We start from the raw sequence: 20100 nt of genomic DNA on the forward strand, positions 1-20100 counted from the left end.
CTTAAAAAAAAAACCTAACTAAAAATACAGAGACATAAAATTAATCTATCTTTTATTATTAATTTGGAATACTTAGAGGTCATTCTTCATTGCTCCTCTTGCTGACAGCAACATAGCAGTCATCTTAAAACAATGAATGTAGCCTTCTATCATGTTGGTTTGAAACCATTTTTTCGCAGTAGGTGTTATTTTAAAATTGCGTGTAATCTAGACACTGCAGAAATGCCTTCTCATCTGGGAACGTCACAGAGAAAAATACTGGAAATAATCTCTGCTGCGCCTTAATCAAAGTACATCAAAGCAGAAGAAGCCCAAACAGACTTCCTCAGGACAAGAAAAATCTGCTACTGAATTTAGCAGGCACAGGTTCTAGGTTTCGTTATTGAGTAAGATGCTTGAGTGGTCCCTTGGTAAGGAAGTATTTCATATTAATCACCATATCGGAATTTAAAGGCTTAGGTTGTCTCAGCCCTGCATAACTCAAAGTGGGTAAGGAATCCTTAAATCCTCTTTTCCAATTGTTTTTCGGAGATAAGGACCAGGTTTCGGACCCACAATCACACCCTGAGCAGAAACAAACAGTATTTCAGCCCACGCCCCTTGCCGGGCAAGACATGGGGAAGACGAAGCTTCTGCAGGCACCTGGATGAAGTGACTGATTTCTCCTGAATGAAGCAGAGCAAAGCAGGAACTGGAAACCTGAACCAGGATTTACTCCTTCAGCCGATCCTCTGGTTCTGACCTTACATAGCCTTCCTAATTAAGGACATCTTGTTGTATTACACTCTGAACTACTTTCTAGTTCACCTTATCAACACCATCTGAAGATTTGGAGGCCCAGGGCACTGCCCATGCGCATGTGACAAAGCACAGTGTGATACAGAAGTACTGCATTACATACGTGCACGTGCAGAGACAGAGATGGGACACCAACACTTAGAAGGTGTGTACAACCTGAAACAGGGTGGGTGAAGAAGTTGAGCTACCTGCCAGGCCTTGGTCTCTGCGTGGCAGCTCAGGTGAACAGTATGGTGTACTGGTGAGTGGCTGCCTCACACATGGAGCCTGCTTACAACTCACAGAATCATGGAATCTTAAAGGTCTTTTCCAACCTAAGTGATTCTAAGATCATTAAGTCCAACTGTAAACCCAGTGATGCCAAGTCCACCACTAAACCGTGTCCCTAAGCACCACATCTACACATAATTTAAATACCGCCAAGGATGGCAATTCAACCACTTCCCTGGGCAGACGGTTCCGATACTTGACAACCCTTTCGGTGAAGAAATTTTTCCTAATATCCAATCTAAACCTGCCCCGGTGCAACTTGAGGCCATTTCCTCTTGTCCTATCACTTGTTACTTGGGAGAAGAGATCGACCCCCACCTCTCTACAATCTCCTTTCGGGTAGCTGTAGAGAGCAATGAGGTCTCCCCTCGGCCTCCTTTTCTCCAGGCTAAACAACCCCAGTTCCCTCAGCCGCTCCTCATAAGACTTGTCCTCCAGACCCCTCACCAGCTTTGCTGCCCTTCTCTGCACACGATCCAGTGCCTCAATGTCTTTCCTGCAGCGAGGGGCCCAAAACCGAATGCAGTATTTGAGGCAGGGCCTCACCAGTGCCGAGTACAGGGGGACAATCACTTCCCTAGACCTGATGGCCACACTATTTCTGATACAAGCTCGGATGTTATTGGTCCTTTTGGCCACCTGAGCATACTGCCAGAGCACATTCAGCCAGCTGTTGACCAACATACCCAAGTCCTTTTCTGCTGGGCAGCTTTCCAGCCACTCTTCCCCAGGCTTGTAGTGTTGCATGGGGTTGTTGTGTCCCAAGTGCAGGACCAGCACTTAGCCTTGCTGGATCACCTACAGTTGGCCTCGACCCATGGATCCAACCACTCAGATTCACCTTGAACTCACTCAAATTCATTAAACAACTCTACTCATACGTGAAACTTGTCGCCTTCCCTACAGGCATAAAATAAAGTGATGACACTAAAACTGGAACCTTCTTACTGTTTGCCTGCCCACTTCTCCGCTTTATACTTTATTACCATCTAAGTCGTATTAAGGACAGAAGCAGTTCCCAGTGGATACAGCCAGTCCTGTAATTTAACTTACGCCATATCCTCCTCAATTGTCCTTTTGGTCTGAGAAGTAATTACACAGGCTTTGGCTCCTATTTCAACAATTCAGAGCTGGTATATTTACACAAACAGACTTAAATGTGCTGAGCCACTTGTCTTCCCATGGGCAGGAAATACAGCGCACGCAGATTCCTTCCCTTTGGGCTACCGGGCACAGAAGGGGATGCACAAGCCCCTCGGGCAGCTGGGTCCAGCCTAGCTCGCAGGCACCACACACGCATCTCAGCCTGACCCTGCGCTACATGCACCGCGAGGATGTCCATCCTCCCTTCCACCTCTGGCAGGGCTTCGCCAAGTACTTCCCCGCGCAATGCGAGCGTTTCTCTGGTACCTGGAGAGGTGGTTGGTGCAGCGGGAGAGATTCTTACCAAGTGCAGCCACCAAGGTAGGCTTTCTAAAATTAAACGTTCAAGCTAGAACACGTCATACTTCTGGCCTCAAACTTAGTAACAGCGCAATTACACTGCAAGTAACTTTTCTGTTCGTGGATTTCCGCGAGCACTAACAAACTGTTTCAAAGGAGCGCTTCATCCACCACGGAAACGCATTTAGCCTCCTGGTGGAAAGCAGCTGTTTACCACCACTGAGAAGCTCTGACCAGCTCAAGGGTGAAGAGCAATACTGAAATCTCTGGAAAATGGACCGGGGGCTTTTTAGGTAAGAAAGGCCATTCTGCAAAATATATCGCAACAAGTGGCTAAGGTGGCACCAGGCATCACGAAGAACAAACCCTGACCTGTCTTTTGCAGGGAGAAGTACCAAATTATTGTTCTTGATCATGATATGATATCATTGTTTTTGATCATGATATCATTTATGATATTTTAAACCTGCAAAACACATTTAGATTAAAACCCGCTCATCTCTCCAAAAAGAGACATTCAGGTAGAAACACCAGAACTAATGACAACCTCCCGATACAGGAATTACTGAGCATGTTTCACAGCTCGGATGCTGGTGGATCAGGTTTTAGTTCAATCATCTTTAAAACCACTATCCTCTCAGAAGCTACGTAATTACAACAATCCTACACATTGATAAAATCCTGGCAATACAAAAGTCAGTATTATTTCTTCATTAGCACATTCAGCATGAAAAATGTAGGTGCACTGAAGTTACATGGGTGAAAACAGTCACTATCTTCTCTAAAAATCAACCTAACATTAGGTATTCTTTTCTCAAATCATTATGCAGTTTAAAAACACTCAGAATGGAAGGCTTTGTTCTTCATTTTGTCTGTCACTAGCCTTCCTACCAGCTATTAGGGGAAAAAAAAAAAATAAAAAAAATCTACAAGTATGTGCACTCATACATACACACACATTCCCTTCTAAAAATAGCTAATTAAAATCTGTTAAGTTTAATTTCTTACATCTCACTTGACAAAAACCTACCAGAGAACCAGATTTGGCCCCACCAGCTCATGATGTCTAAGTGGAATTATTACACACATACAGAAAGAAAACCTTAAGCAAACAGCTTCCTTTCCACAACTTTGGTTTTTAGATCTATGACAACATCTAATGCATTTTCTGAGACCAGATGTCAACAGCCTGTCTAGGCAATGTGTAACTTTTTATACAGCAGAACAGGAAAACAAAGGCTCATACATTCAGCTCTGAATTGAAACTCCACACGGAGTTGATCTTTTGAGCATACTTTAAAATCATGTCTTTGCTTTTATTAACCTCAGTAACTGTAAAACGTATTTTAAACATCGCTTTCCTTTGAGTTCAACAAAAGACAGCAGTATTTTCCCTCTCCCTCTCTCTTTTTGTTGGTAATCTTACTGAAAAAAATTAAAATAAAAAAAAAAAAAAAGCCTGTGCTGCTTTTTCCCCTCCCGCCCCATCCCCTGCCTGTAAAATCGAAGTTGGACAAACACTGCACGGCTGAAGTGACATATTTGAATGGAATTCAGACCAACCAGTTCCTGTTTATGTTTCTGATTTGAGAATGTAGCCTTCTCATTCACTATACATTAGAAGCACACCAAGGCCATAAACGGTGTCAGGTTACAGGCAGGCAGGGCCAAGGAGCATTAATCATTACTTTAAGGCAACTGGCAAAAGCAGCAGCTGAGGGAACACTACACCCTTCAGCTCCGCATAAATGGACATTCCAGGGTTTGGCGTGTGTGGGGCTTTTTTTTTTTTTTTTTTTTTTTTCCCTTCCCCTTCAGCATCCATTTTATGAATGAAACTTCAGGCTGCACAGAGTCCATTCATATAAAAGCTATGCTCACAGGGCTCAGTCTCTCGGGATCAATCGGTCTTGGGTAAGGCTGATGTGATTGGTTTAGGGCAGGCTTCAGCCTTCCATTACTGATTTAAAATGCAGCCTGTGTCCATTTGACCTGCGTTAATGCACAAAGAGTAAATCCAGACTGCGCTCTCAATCCTCAAATCAAATCATTAGCCAGTGCCACTTACTGTAACTGTAGATTTAGAGGGTATTTATCCATTTCTTTGAAAAACAGGGACTGCAGGACAATTTTTCAGATCGTATTGTCTGCTTTGAAAGAAAAAAAAAAAATAGACGTACGGTCTCCTGCCTATATGCTCATATTAACTTGGTATTTAGCTTTTCCTTTGTTCGTGAAGACAGTATTACCAAATGAATTCTATTTTAAACTGCAGATTTCTTTCAGACAGAGCTAGTGAATAGAGGAATCAGCTAGACGCGAAGCAAGTGAGAAGTCAAAATTCTGCCTTTCATTGCAATCTTCTCAAATCCAGGTTTCCCAAGGTTCTCCCCCAGACGCTGTTATTTTCTACTGCCAGACCATCTAACAGCAGATTTGTGTTTATGTGTTTTAAAAGCAAGCACAAAGTGCCGTGAAGCTTAACTACTGAACAAAATCCATGCGCATTCACTGAAGCAACACAGCAAAGGCAAGTTCCTGAAACAAGAGGGTGAAATATTTTAAACCGCAAAAGTGAGACTCAGGAAAACTGCAAAACCAAATACGAGGAGGGGAGACTTCTCAAACCTACTGAACTCGAGCAAAGCCCTATCCCTGCCTTTATGCCAGCCAGATTTTCATTGAGAACAATTGTACTGCTGTGTAAAAGAATTTCTTTAAGGCCACGCAGTTTTGAGATGCGTGTACTGAAGCACCATACCCAGGAAAAGAATGGAGTCAGTTCTGTTCCACGGAGCACTTTATAAGACTGTGTTCAAAAATACTGCAAATATTTACAGCCTGACCAAAAAAAAGAAAAGGGAAAAAAAAAAAAAAAAAAAAAAAAGAAAACCTAGAGAGAATTTGAGGAAAAGATTAAGCAGCTGGAGGATTTATGAAGCAAGATCTCAACGAGTCACACAGACAGCCTAAGAGCATACATGCAAACTGTCTACAGAGATTTAGAGGTGGTACGTTAATACCAAGGAATTGTTTAGGATGAGCCAAAGAGGTGTAGCTATGGGCAAGGGAATGGAACTGATCAAAGGGAAAATTTAGGCTTATGATCAAGAAATATTTCTTAACTGTGAAGTCTATTAGTCTGTGAAATAATCTTCCAGGAGAATAATTGTAGTAATAGTACTTAGCACTCATACAGAGCTTTACGTTTTCAAAGCACTGTACAAAAATTAGCCAATATAATTAAAGAAAGTAGTAGAAGCACCGTGAGTTGTGTCATTTTAAATGCTGCACTGGTCAATACACTAGAGAATATCCTGGAAACAGCAAACCTGCACTGAGTCTGACTGACAGCTAAGATTTCCTTTTTTCCTTCATACTAGCATCTCTAAATGTCTAAACTTTACCTCCAAAAAGTACAATAGAATATCCAACTGTTGTTTCAAAAAAGAGAGGAAAAAAAAAAAAGCAATCTGCAAACAAATATACTTCCAAGAAATAATTTCTTTTTCCCTTGACTTTTTAATTCAACACATTCTCTTATGCTGTTCTGCAAACTCCCAAATTTAAGGACATGCCAGCTGATCTCTAGGAAAGAATGTGCCACTAAGGATCTTTTTCCACGTTAATTTGCATTGATCTGCTTTTCAAAAAACACCACATCAGGTATTTGAAAGGACCCTTGCTTTTTATTCTGTTCCCAGTCATCAGGCAAATACACATTTATGACACAGATGGCAGAACGCTAGCAACATCCTGTACCTATGAGAGCAAACGTAGAAGGTTGAGAAGTGTCATAATTACAACTTCCTGGGCAACCTTGACACAAGTCCTTTGTTGCAAATGAATTATGATACAGTCTTTTGCCCGGGCACTCTTGTCTCTTCAGGGCACAGGTCAAAACTGTTTTGGGGAGGGAGCGCCATGCAGTGAACAGCTTTGCAGGTGGAGCCCCTGTTTCATTTGTCGCAGGGGCCGGAAGTTGTGTCCTTAATGAGGCAGAACATTTCAAGAAAGAAAAAGATGACTTCAAGATTAATACAGCTGAACGGTCAATTCTAGGCCCAAACAAAGCCCATTCCAGCCCCAACAAAATTTTCCAAAGTAGTCACATTGTTTCTGCCAGATTTTTCATCTTTTGCATTTCTTATTTTTGCAGTGTTTACACAGGGACCCTAATCTCATCTTCCCATACATCCTTGCCTAGAGTACAAAGGAAATCCCCAGGAGCTAAGCTTTGAACATATGTAATACATAATGTTCTTTAAAAATTACCCAGTCCTAACTGGGTACCCAAAATAAGCAGGTATATATATCTGATGTGTCTGCTTCTGCTCATCTCTCTTAACGGAAGGGCGGTTCCTCATCTCTAAGGTGCCAAAAAAGGTATTTATTGCTTGTGAGGCCTCAGGAATTAAAAGGATAAGCAACCCAGAAAGCAAGATATGGAGGCTAATAATTCTGTATGAATAGTTCATTCTTTAAGTGATGTGACTACTATCTTGGAAGAAAACTTTGGAAGTGACAGAATCTAATTTTCTGAGGTCCATTCAAGCACATTAATCGTGAGGCTACCCTGAAATGTAACTGTGAGAATAGCCCCGCTAATGCCTCTAACCTGCTCAAGAAAGACTGAATCTATCTAGATTTCAACAGATAAATTCCTGGCAATCAGTAATAAGTGCATGCAAGCAACAATTCCTCCTCTACTTATCTCTTAACACCACTGTATGACAGATTCCAAAGCTCCCAGTCACGGGAATAGAAATGGTCACAGAAGAGCTTTCCAACCAGAGTAACTGCTTCGATTTGGCAAAACAGAATATGAGATTTAAACTTAACGACAACTTAAGACGCCATTTTAAAACTAGACTTCAAATACTAATTGCTACTTGCACAGCTAGAGTTGTACCTTAGTAAATTTGCAAATACAGTACATCAGGTAGGGAGGAGCAAGCCTGCAAAGATCCTGCTTCAAAATAAAGCCCAGAATAGATGAAGCATCTCAACTCTGGGCTCTTTGTTTAAATAACTGAATACATGAATTGAACTCTAGAAGTGCTAACTGCACAGGAATGCCCACTATTAACCCTTGTAAACAAAGGTCTTGGGAAGCCTTCTGGGGTATATTCATTAACGATGCAAAATCGCAAAGCTCTTTATGGTCTTTGGCTGCATCTTTGTGCTTTAAGTTGCTAGATACAGCATCAAGTACTAAATACATCTGACTAAAAAAAAAAAATCCAAGGCAGAAAATAAGGTCTGACTGATTGAACATGTATGATGCACTGTGACTTCTAGAAGTGTGGATGGATAAGGAAGAGCTTCTACTCTGTTGACATTTTTCTTTTTCCATTATCTCAAACATTCTGCAGTAGAAATTGCATACCTGCAATTACAATTACAACTAATTGATCTGCCATTTCCCATGTCATAATTAATGTCATGTTTTAATAGAGTTCTAATCATTCCATAATAATGCTTTTCATTCACCAGCTTCCCACAAAGTATAAAAGTATAGCGCACAAAAGCAATGAACTTTTACGAGGCTCTTTCAAAAACATCCCAAAAGGAACATCTCGGTGTATTACAATGAACTTTTTAAATATGTTTCTATATTCTTATCTGAGCTGCAATAAAATACCATGCAAAAAAAGACTTTTCACTCTGGCATTCCTCCTTCCCTGAACATCCATAGGTGAAAAATGAAATCAATGATTCAGTGACAAATACATTATGTTTCCTAAGGGGTTATTTAATGTACTCTTAGCAAGGATGGAAAAGGATGGTTTCTAGAGAACAGATGGTAACAAGACAAAATATCAACAGACCACAGTTGTTGACTGCAATTTATGGAGTGTACAGATGTGTCAACTTAAATGCAGTGATTCTGAGGCCAATAAAAGTACTTCCTGATACCAACAGATTAATTTTTCATGACCGCTGGTTACACAGCTATTACATTTTTAAAAACTAATTATTCATCTACAAAAGGAACAACAATTTTGCTTGAACATCATTACTATAAAGTGGAATGTTGTTCTTGCCGGCACAAAAACAAAAAAGGCATGACAGGATTGGATACAAGTTTGCACATCTTCCTTTCGGAACAAAATTTCCTTTTTTTTTTTCCATAAAGAATATTCCAAAGAAAGATGAAAGCTAGCAGCCAACCCAGATTTAAAGTAATAGTATGCAATAAGGAGATCCCGCTTCCTAGCCAAATATGAAGCATGCTTACAAAAAGGCCTTTTTTCGCCCTTTAATTTAGCAGGATGAATAACGGTGCTTGTGAAGGTTGCAAGCAACTGGCAGTGCCTGAAGCTGTAGTCTTCTATTTATTATCCATTGCCACATTAACCACGCAGACGGTCTCTCCCATGCTGCTCTGTAAGACTAAAGATACACGACTGCCAAAGCCACGTATCTCAGAACCGTCATCAATGAGCGGGTTTAGTTGTAGATTTGATCCTTGTAATCTGAACTCATTTTCATCCTGTCTTATATTTCAACTTGGAGAAATATTTCACGCTTAGTCCCCTCCCCGCATAGGCCTAACTCAAATTTACCTAAGGACTGGTTCTTTACTTGTCAAGAGTAAGAAAGGAGAAAGCAGCTCTACTTTCCAAATTCCCCTGTTCTAACACAGAGATAAATTCAAACCCGAGCACTTTACAACAATGATACCACGAAATAGCCCACTAAATAAACAATGTTAAGTTAGCTACAGAAAAGACAACAAAACCAAATTCTCCACTGTATCCAATCGGAAGATAGATTCTCACGGGCTAAACTTTCAAAGGAGACCTCACCTCAGCTGCCACGTAGCCTTTGGGAAATAAACTGCAAAAGCACCTAACCAGAGGTTAAACCGGCAGAAAAGCACTGTAAGTACTGCAGCATCCAGAAGAGAGCCAGACTGAGGCCAGACAGGGCCACCCATTCCCCCCCCGGCACGTCAGGGTGCACGTGTACGATGTACCCTCCTCCAGAAGCATGGTAAGGACTCACTGAAATCCCCCCTGTCGACACTGTGGCATGCACAAAGCAGGACCCGGGCAGAGACTGGAAAGGAGCTACAGAAATCACTTACTCCGGAACTGAAAAACGTGTTTGGATTGCATTTTCTCAGCTCGGCGCTGATCAGCTATTTACCCCACCGAGCCCACTACACGCTGTCTTAACCTCAGCTTCTCTCCAGACCACCCTTCCAGCTTCCTTCTCCTTGTTACTTGGTACTCATCACTGAACTCCTTTTTTGCTTCCCTAATTCTCTCCCTCTTTTCCCAAGTACAATATAAATATTATATTTACGTTGTGGTAAACATTCACAATGTTATTCCCTTGATTTATGTTTTTTATCCTTTTTACTGCTTATCTTCCTGTTTTGACCAGAAGCTATTGAGAGCGGGCTCTGCCACCACCTCCTCTGCTTTGTACTGTCCGTAGAGCAGTAAGGCTCCATTCCATTTGCCCTATAAGCACAATCATAATAAACATTATTAATAGCAACAGTGTATTCTCTACATCAGCAACCTGGCACCACAGATTATGTACGTCCACAAAACACAGCAGTATGCACAAACTGAGAAGCCAACACCAATTTGGCTGATTCTTCTCCCTCATTGGTTTTATAGCTTTATAAACCCCACTTCAGTGGAGTTACTCCTGATTTAAAGTAGTGCAAGCAAGAGGAGAAAGTCTCCTCTATTTCTGGCAGATAAATGAAAGAGCTCATAAAACAGAGCACACAAATTCAGAGGTCAGAGACGAGGTCAGAACAAGCACCCTCTTAAGCAAAGCTCAGTTTTGCACCCACGATTTTTTCTTCCCCAGCTTCTTTAACCTGTGCACTGTCTGGACAGAGAGTTCTGGAAAACTAAATCCTTTGCAGAGCAAGCAACGGTGGCACGAGATACACTGTACTACCTATCAATCTTACTGCTGCGTAAGCTGTATCAGACACGAATTACTTCAAGAGACTTAGATGCCAAAAGACTAAGTTTTAATTCATACGATCAAAGCATGAATAGCACTAGCTTGGACTCATTTATTTACTATGCAGAGGTAAAGGAGAGTCTCACCTACCTGAATCATATGCAAAATCTCTAGGTTCCTGTTTAATCATCAGAGGAGGGGGGAAATTTTGACTGGCTGCACTGCCAACCATAGCATTGTGTTCATAAACTGGATCGTGGTACTCCTGCTTAAAACCTTGAGGCGGGAAAGGGATGTTTGGCTCAGACATCTGGCGCTGATATATTGGACGTCCTTCCCTTGGCATTGCAGGCAAAGGTGGGAAAGAATTGCAAGGTTCAGAGAGCTGGCGGCGAAATCTAGGACACAAGTTAGAGAGGACATGTAAAAGACTTGAGCTACATTCAATTTCCCAAAGATCTTCACAGGTCGTGATTAGCGGCTGTATCACTTTATCATAAGCAAAATGTTTGCTCCTGAGAATGACAAGCGCTCCCATCAGGATCCCTTGCGTTGTAGAAGAGCAACAAGCAAAGAAACAAAAAAATCCCCACCTATTGATACCAGCTCTAAGACCTATCCCCACCCACCATCCATCCTCTTTGCTTTCAATATGTTCTCTCTCAACAGAAGAGGCAAGCAGGAACGCACCAGGGTCAAACCAGTAGAAAGACCGACATCCTACCACAGTAACAACATGAAGGAGGCTTTGGTAGAGTTCTCTGTTCTTTCATGAGTATTAGCACCATACTGCTTGTATCCTGATTTACCATTCTCGCTGTTACACAGAAACCATTCTGATCACAACAAACACAAACACTTTGAATAAAGAGTATCGTCTGCCGTAGCATCTGCCATAGCATCTGGAATCATTCCAGGTTAAAAGTCCACGGTTCTGTCCTCTCAGGGACAGCGCTGTGGGACATCTACCTGCAAGGCTGGCACTGCGTTCCAGCTCTAACAGGAAGGGAACGTAAACACCCCAGAAAAAGGAGAGGGTGCAAATTTTTGCAAAGAGGAACAATGCTGAAGAATTCCCCTCCTGCCTTAACTTGTTCCCTTGCTCATGTCTACATGAAAGAAGTCATCCATACAAGCCACACTGCCATTCACTACTCCCAAATGCTCTTCACTAGGCACAAAATCTGAGAATTCAGTTTTAAATTAGCTTCATTTACATGCAACACTACTCAAAAACCTATGCTTGTTGTTTCTTCCATCAAACGTATCTCCCTGAACCAAAAGGCCTGAAAGTAATTACTTGGATATCTGCAGGTTCGGAAGCACAGAGAAGGATGCTACTTTCCCACCATGTCCTGATGAAACTGCACAAAGTCTTCCTGTCATCTCCTGCAGATTACCACAGCAGTGGTAACCACCACTGTAGTAATATTGTGTCTGCACTAATCCACAGCAGATGCAGTGTTCTTGCAAAAAGCTGATTACTAGTCCTGTTATCACTCATCATGAACAAGACACACTTTGGAAAAAAAAAAAAAAGAAACAAGAAACCTGTGCCTCTCTCTGCAAGTTTCTCACTGTCACACTAAAAGAAAAAAAAATAATGAAGAACTAATTATTCTTCGGCTTCCCGTACTTTGGATCTGAACGGCCTTTGGTTTACGCAAGCAAAAGCAGACATTCTCCTGGAGAAAACTGGGTAAGTGAAGAAGAATGCAGGGGTTTGATTGCACAGGCAATACAATCCTTGACTATCAACTCATGCAGTACATGTTTCTGAAACAATTTAAACTCCCGTAACATCTGTCATAATACTGCTGTGAACTTGGTCTGACAAATATTTACTGTCATGGCTTAATTACAAATACTATGGGAGCTACAGAGATAGAAACTATTACAATGTAGCAGTGAAGACAAAATGAATTTTTTTAATGCTGCTGTAAATATTCTATTTTGCAGTAGAAAGAGTACTGCAGTGTAACACTGGGCTTTGCAATTCCACCTACACCTGCAGAAAATAAACTTAGAAACTCAAATGTATTATGAAACAGTTAGGCTGACTGGCACTGCATTCATTTCCCTCTTTTCCTTTTTTCATTAGCCAAAAAAAGAAGCAGAAATTATCATTAAGAACTGTCAAGGAGTGAATCAGAAAATTGCAACTTGAAGTTAAAATAAGAAACAGGCTCACTCACAAAGCCTCAAAGGAAGTTAATAATACTTGTTGTACTGGAAGCTTTGTATGGAATCAAGCCATTTGTTTATACAAGTGGATTTGATTCCTGTTGGTACTTGTTAGGGCCACTTATCGTTCATATATTCAGGCCCTGTATAAAGATGTATGGGCTGTATGTTCTAGATACTAACAGTACCTTATGCCACCAATGCATGTTCCAAAGAAATATGCCTTATTTACATAGGAACTCACGTATGTAGGTCATTTGTTTAAATGACGTTTTCTGCATACACTGATTGTAGTAGCATATCACCTTATAAATCAGGAAGATTTGACTTTTACAAAAATATGAAATACATATTTGCTTCAAACAACTGAAAGTGAGAAGATTCAAGCTAAATTAAAAAATGGGGAAAAATATCTTCCACTACAATTATACCTTTATTTTAAAAAGGGAAGGAAAAAAAAAAAAAAAAAAAAAAAGGATTTTTTGGCCTGAGTCAGCTATTTCGGACTTCACTAGAACACATAATGTTCTTTCATGGAAGGGAAGCATTAGTGCAAGATGCCCTAAAGAACATGAATATCAAAGATGGGGAGAGGGGAAGGGGAATCATGTTAAAGAGCCTGCAAAGCTGCTGCAGAGCAAGCTTAATGGCTATAGAAAAATATACTAAGGTGCATGCAAATCTCTATAGATACTCAAATTAAGGCTGACATACAGCTTCAGTACTCTCTTTCCAAGTTGCTCTAAAACAAAAGATTTTTTCATCTGGAAAATCTTATTACTGTTCTCTGCGCAGAAGCCATTTAGCTTCTGGAGATTCCAGTCGCCTGACAACTTGACTTTGGTGTATATACAGAAACACATTTATCCACCATCCTGTAATCAAAACCGCTGCTTGGCTTCACTGGGGGCCTGTGTGGTTAGACCACAGTCCACAGAGGGAGGAAAGACAGTGACTACGGCAGCTGAAGGGGCCAATTCAGTGTTTCCTCACCACCAGGAGGGCTCGTAGAGAACCTTGGGTGATATTTAAAACTATCTCAGCAGAGCACAAAACAGCAATATAAACCTTAGCAACCCCCTTCAGAAGTGAGCTGCACAAATCCCCGGAGATAATAACCCTTATTAGAGCAGAAGCAGGCAAATCGCACTCCCAACAACTGTGATTTTCTATTCAGGTGCTTCTTAATTTGCTAATGTTTAAGAGCTAAGTTGAGTTTCTGAACACACACACACACACATATATATATATATGTATTTCTTTATACACAGCTGAAACTTTAAATGCTCAGAGCAATCACACAACACTGCAGACAAAAACAGGTTCATGCAATAAAGGTTAGGATAAATAGAATTCCACAAACAAGTGTTTGGTCTTAAAAAAAGGAAAATCCTCTCAGCATACCTGTTGCAAAACTGAGCTAAGACAGACAGTCAGTTGTCTGGGGGTTTCTAACATATCAAAACAAAACAGGGTGACTTAAGGACAGTTTAAGCTTTAATTCTAGTCTCTAGCTCTTGTGGCTTTTACTCAGACTAATGTTATTTAAGCACAGTTTATGTTGGCATCTTAGTTTGTTTGAAATGCTATATTTCAAAAGGGGTTGGAAAAATGATCCACCCTTGCGAGGAATATTCTGAGGCAGTAACACCACAACACGGCTACTTATCTCTTAGATAGGTGAATTGCTTAGCAAGAGGCCAGATATTTATAGCCAGGATCATGCCTGCTACTGACTTCATTACCTCGCAGGGCTTACCGGCCTCAAGTGAATCGCAGAACAGCCCAGGTTGGAAGGGACCTCTGAAATACCATCTGGACCAACCTTTTGTGGGAAAGGGAGCCGAGATGAGATTATCGAGCACCCTATAGTCACCCTCACAAGACAGAAGGAGCAGGTCATTAAAACCCTGTCGCTGCCAGTATGAATTCCTACTGAACTCCACTCAGTTGGGTGCCAGCCATTCGTAAAACGCACGTATTTCTGACGCTCTGAATCTTGCTGGCTTTCACCTTGGTCCCCCAACCCAAAAGGGAACAGTCGCGGGCAGGAAGCCGGTGCTACCCTGTATAAAAGACTTGCAACCACAACCAAAATGCCTTCTGCGTGGGTCCCTCGCATGTTTTGTGTTTTACCTGTGGTCCATAGGGAAGCTGTTGTCTTGAATGGACTGGGATGGAGGGAGATGGGTAGGAAAAACCCGGTCAGGTTTAGGAGTCTGAGCTGAGTTTGGGGAGGCATGGTGCAGTGGTGACACAGGAGTGCTGGATGGCGTCGGTGGGTTGGAGGGCCTCATTCCCACTTGTGGCTTCTGATCATAGGCACTATCAGTAAGGCAAGGGGAAAGACGGTCAGGTTATTTTCTCTGAAAAAAAAAGTTTTACAAGTAGCATCTACATCCAGAAAAAAAAAAAAAAAAAGTGGCACATTTATAAACTTTTTATTACAGTTACCTTATTAACCATTTTGGGGCAGAGGAATTCTCTAGTTACATTGAGAAGAGCACAGAAAAAAATCGTGTTAGAGGCAAGCGGTTCAACACAGCATTTTCTTCTCTGTGGCGCAGAAATGTATTTTTAAAGGATTCAGTCTTACAGTGACATTCTAACAGGAGATATACAAAATACATAAAAGTAGAAGCACCTGGACGAGAGCACAAAGAGCTGGCAGTGCCTGTCAAGACTCTTTTAGAGCTTGCACAAACCACAAAATGAGACAGTAAAACAATACAGCTAGAGGGAAGGGATCTGACCCAGAAAAACAATGGTATGTTGGCTTAGCTACCCACACTAGGATGTCAGCAGCCTCTCCCGACAGGTTGTTCCCCCCCCCACCTCCCCCTTCAAAAATAAAGTGCTGGTCCTGCAAATACATAGATGCTATTTTCAAAGGTGTCCCAAATCAGGAAAGGACTTGAGCACACTTTGATCATCCCTCTTTCTAAACAAGAAAAATGCAGACATGAGGCAGATAGTAAGCACGAGCTTGCATACCTTCCTGTCAGGTCCCCTGGCACCCATCAAATCCATCAATGCACGCATTTGATTTTTAAAATCAAAACCACTCCTCTATGACTGGCAAAGCTTTCCCCCCTTTTCATATCCAAAAAGCAGTCGTTCCCCCGCTTTTCATATCCAAAAAGTTAAATCTAAATGCTTTAAGTGCTAACATTTTTGGTAGTATTTAACGAGAATAAAAACTCACAAGCCAGATAAAAGATTCTAAAATAGACTGAAATGTCAATAAGAAAACCTTCAGTGCTGACACTGAAGGAAGGAGTGACACGTAAGTGCAAACTGAAAGTCAATTAAGAACGCAGTGGTATCAAGCCCCTCCACTACCCGCAAATAAATAAAGCTTTTATTGTCTGCCCCTATAAAAGAAGACAACTTGCTTTTGAACAAGTAACAAAGATGCAGAGCCTAATGAAATACTATTTTAAATTGTGATCACCCACGAATGCACACGTATAACATCTGCAAAACTTGTCAAATACCTAATCTGTTGCTCAGACCTGCCAATCTCTGGCCTGTTACACAGATCTCTCTTTCCTAATGTGTATAATGCATTTTGAAAGTACTTTCAACACAACTTGCAGAAAACAAGACACTCCTTCCTTTCACGCTTGCATCCTGGGTTTTTAAACTCCGGCTATCTCCCATGGAGAAGGAATGGAGAATATGCATTTTGATGAAAAACACTGCTTTAAAATGGTTATGTAAGTGTTTGATACAACTGTAAACAACTCCATCAGTGTTCATCAGCTCAATGCATTATCTCATCAGTCTGTTATCTGCTGAAGAGGTAACTTTTATAAGATCTCTATTATGGTTTTATTACTCTTTAGTCAGTTCTCATTTAAATCAGCAGTTCTCACTGCAAACACGCTCCTGATTGCTTTACCTGACATTGTACAGGCACTTTTCCCCATAACTGAACTTGAACGGTTGCTCTTGACTGCAAGCGGAGCCAAGTTCCGAACATGGGCTATGGGGTTCCTTCTTGATTTTCACAGGGAGACCATGAAAAGCCACTGGAAAGAGAAAGAAAATGTAATTAAAACCCAAGTACAATATTAAAAATGAGCTTTCTCAAGTAAGCTAGACACTGCTAATTAAACACATGATTAATTAAAGCATTGTAATACTAAAAACAATATAGGAAATAAACAGTTCAAATATTTCTTCGGTTATCAACTGAAAAAATAGACACCAGAAATCCTTCGCATTGGCTATTAGCACTTTTATTGTTTAATAGAATGATGGCCAGGATCCCATCTCATTAGCAGGAAAATAACAGCCCACTTATATTTGGCTTAACTACTGTAAATGTTGTCAGAGGCAAAATACTTCCCAGGCACCAAATGTTTTTAAGTAATATTAGTGAGGTAGCTTTTAGCTATAAATGCAATAGTAGTTCACTTCAAAGAATGCCACACAAATGACATCAAAATAAATTTCTCATGTGTCAGCCTCAAGGATATCATCGGTAATCAGTTTTTGTCCCACAGAATGCATGAAAATTTGCAGTGAAACTTATGAAACTGGATCATTACATGCGCCTTTAGTTATAAGTAATGACTGAAAAAAATACACAAGAAATGGCTTCAGTAAGTTTTCTCAAAAATACGCAAGATAAAATCCCGTCCTCACCAAAGTCAATAGTAAATGTGATACAGACACAAATTGAGAAAAAAAAAATTATACTTTTTTAAAAGGTAGAAAGAACAGAGGGAGTGTGACAGAAATGCAGCGTTAATTAGAAGCACAAGTAGGTCTGGATTAAGAAAAAGGCCAAAGGTAAAGACAAGGTTAACCAGCATATTAGTTTAAGCCAGCCAACTTTCCTTACTTCATATCCAACCTTAACCAAAATTAAAGCAGAAGAAAATTCAAAGTTCACCTGACGTAGACAAATCTAAAGTAAGTGGCTAGGAGGACAAAGGACTAAAAGACAGGTATGTAACAGCTTGAAAACACACCCTTCAAGTTTTAAATAAAACGAGGTTGTAAATTCGTTTTTGAACTCTGAGAAGCCTGGAGTTCGGAGATCAATTTTATCACCGATTTCTGATGTTGTCACCAAAACACCATAGTTTGAACATCATGCTCCAGCCCGACACAGACACTTGCGCCTCTGTGGAAATCCACATACGTGCAGCAGTCCCTGTTAGAGAACCTCGGCACAAAGTCATCATTACATACCATCGAGTAGCATCGTGCCCCTTCCCTTGCACCTGAACTTGGGAAAGACAATTTGTTACATACTATGTATTTTCGGATACCAATGCATCTGCATACACACGCCGGTGTTCGCTGGGGGAGGGGGAGGTAAGTGAAATGCTGTCTAAGAGGTGAGAGCATCAGAACCACTAAACTCCGACGTGTAAGTACCTGCAAGGTCTGGATTCCAGATTCTCAGCACAGATTTTCCCGTGGCTGGGCAACGTTCAGAACTCTTTCACATACGGGTCCTCTCGTACCCTATTACATGACAGCTTCTACTATTGCCTTTCAGCTGAGACATAGAACTACGTTATTTTGCCACAAACTCACAAGGATTGCCTCTAAAACTTCTATCCAGCTACTATATTTGGTGGATAATAGTAAATTATCCGGAAAGATTACAAAGGAAAAGCAGACGGTAAAACAAGTACGCAAACACGTACGCACAGCACACAGATGAAAAGTGGTGAACGTCACAAGAAGAATTCTTTCCGAATAAAACTCTCTGAACTTGCACTAAAAGAAAAGGCCATGTGGACTTCTTGAATCAAGATTCTCAAATTCAGTAATACAGCAAAACGCAGCCCAGTCAGCTTTCCGCCGTAAGCGCAAAGCAGGCTGACATCCAGTAGTTTGTCTCGGGTTTTCGCTAGTGAACTTTTACTGCTGACTCTCCTTGCACGTCTCGGTCAGATAATGCACACCGCACATTTAATGCATACGATGGGCCCCACAGCTCCAGGACGGTGGCTCCGATGCAAAGGTAGGCAATCTCTTTGGCTCGAATCAGAGAATTAAGAGACAACTGCAACAAGACCCTTTTTTAAAGCCAGTATCACGTATTCGCACAAAGGCCACATGCCGCTCTATTTTACATTATTTTTATTTTATTTTATTTTATTTTAACTTTGCTACTTCCTCGGAGTTAATCTGTGATGAAAAATTACTTCCCTTATTTATTTTTAAATAACGGGAGTACAGAGACTCCCACACCACAGCCCCGCGCGGAGAACTGGCTGGGTATTTCATCACAGCGCCGAGAGCCTGAACGTCTGCTAACAGGCAGTTTTCCAGCTCACTGGCACAGGCACAAGTGAAAGCAGCACATTCATTTTGTGCAATTTGCTTTACCTTCCCACATGGAGTTGGTGCATGTAAAAGGCTGTTAAGTACTAAATTATTCCTTATCAAATCACCATCATCTGGAGTCATGATCAACACTAATTAAATTACTTTCACTGAACACGGCTCCAGCCTGCTGCCTCGGCTGCGAGGTACATTTTATTTTGCTTACTGTACAGTCCTAGCAAGGTACAGGGCACGGTGCTAGAAGGCATCTGTGCTGTAGTTTTAATTAAAGTTTACCTCACCTTCCTCCCAGCTTTATAAGCTAGGGTAAAGTGTATCAAATCAAGTAGGTTAACGCCTTCATTTCATTTAGGGAAAGCATTACAGTCCAAAGTGATTTTATATTAGATCTTTATCTTAACTACGGCCAGAAAGATAATGTAGCTGTAAAATTTAAAGCCTTCCTCGGGCAGTCCCCTGACACAGTCGCCATGCTAAGCTTTATCTGCAACTCCTTAAGAGTACACTTTTAGAGGACAAAAAGGAAAAAAGACAGCCTGAAAAAAAAACAAAAAAAAACACAAAAAAAAACAAAAACCAAAAACCCCTACTTACTGCATTTTTGGGGGGCTTTCTTGAAGGCTACTTGACCTTTCAAACCACATCGTAAGCGTGGTTGAAGATGACAGACTTATTCCAACAATAACATTTCAAACATTCGAAACAGCTCTCGTATCATCACTGAAACCCTCCACCCGTCACTCTTCATTTTAGCGTGACACACATTTTACAGTGCACCTATTAAAACAGACTTTAAACATACGCTGTTTTGCTAAGCTGGATTTTATATTATGCTTTCAAACGGTCTTCTTTTGAGGACAGCGAGGTTGCTTATTTATACAACCTAATTTTAGTGCGGCATACCAAGCCACCAACACATCCAAATTAACAAAACGACATTTCAAACAACCAGCTCCTCACCGCTTCTTTCCTCCTGACGGCAAATTCATTTTACTTAACCCCAGAACAGAGTCTCAACCCTATTAAAGCAACGGGCACTCTGCCTTAATAACGATCTTATTAAGAAGTGACCAAGGGCCAAGATTTCATCCCGAGTGATTACTTACAGATAACTACCTCCGAACTTGAAAGGCAAACAATCTTACAACGTGT

General features: G+C 41.0%; 1 protein-coding gene across 6 annotated transcripts in view; it reads right to left on the reverse strand.

The window, feature by feature from the left end:
* Positions 1-20100, reverse strand: part of ETV1 (ETS variant transcription factor 1) — a gene marked incomplete at its 5' end in the record, with an annotated part of 65100 nt that overhangs the window by 15098 nt on the left and 29902 nt on the right. For 5 of the 6 annotated variants that reach the window (XM_082499593.1, XM_082499594.1, XM_082499592.1 and 2 more), the window contains 3 exons: positions 10600-10847; positions 14770-14958; positions 16538-16667. In XM_082499593.1, coding sequence (XP_082355719.1) covers positions 10600-10847; positions 14770-14958; positions 16538-16667 — 567 coding nt within the window. The remainder of the gene's footprint in view (positions 1-10599; positions 10848-14769; positions 14959-16537; positions 16668-20100) is intronic. The other variant, XM_082499597.1, reaches the window with a different exon arrangement.

The sequence above is a fragment of the Vanellus vanellus genome (assembly GCF_965231255.1).
Source record: "Vanellus vanellus genome assembly, chromosome: 2".
Classification (NCBI taxonomy): Eukaryota; Metazoa; Chordata; class Aves; order Charadriiformes; family Charadriidae; genus Vanellus; species Vanellus vanellus.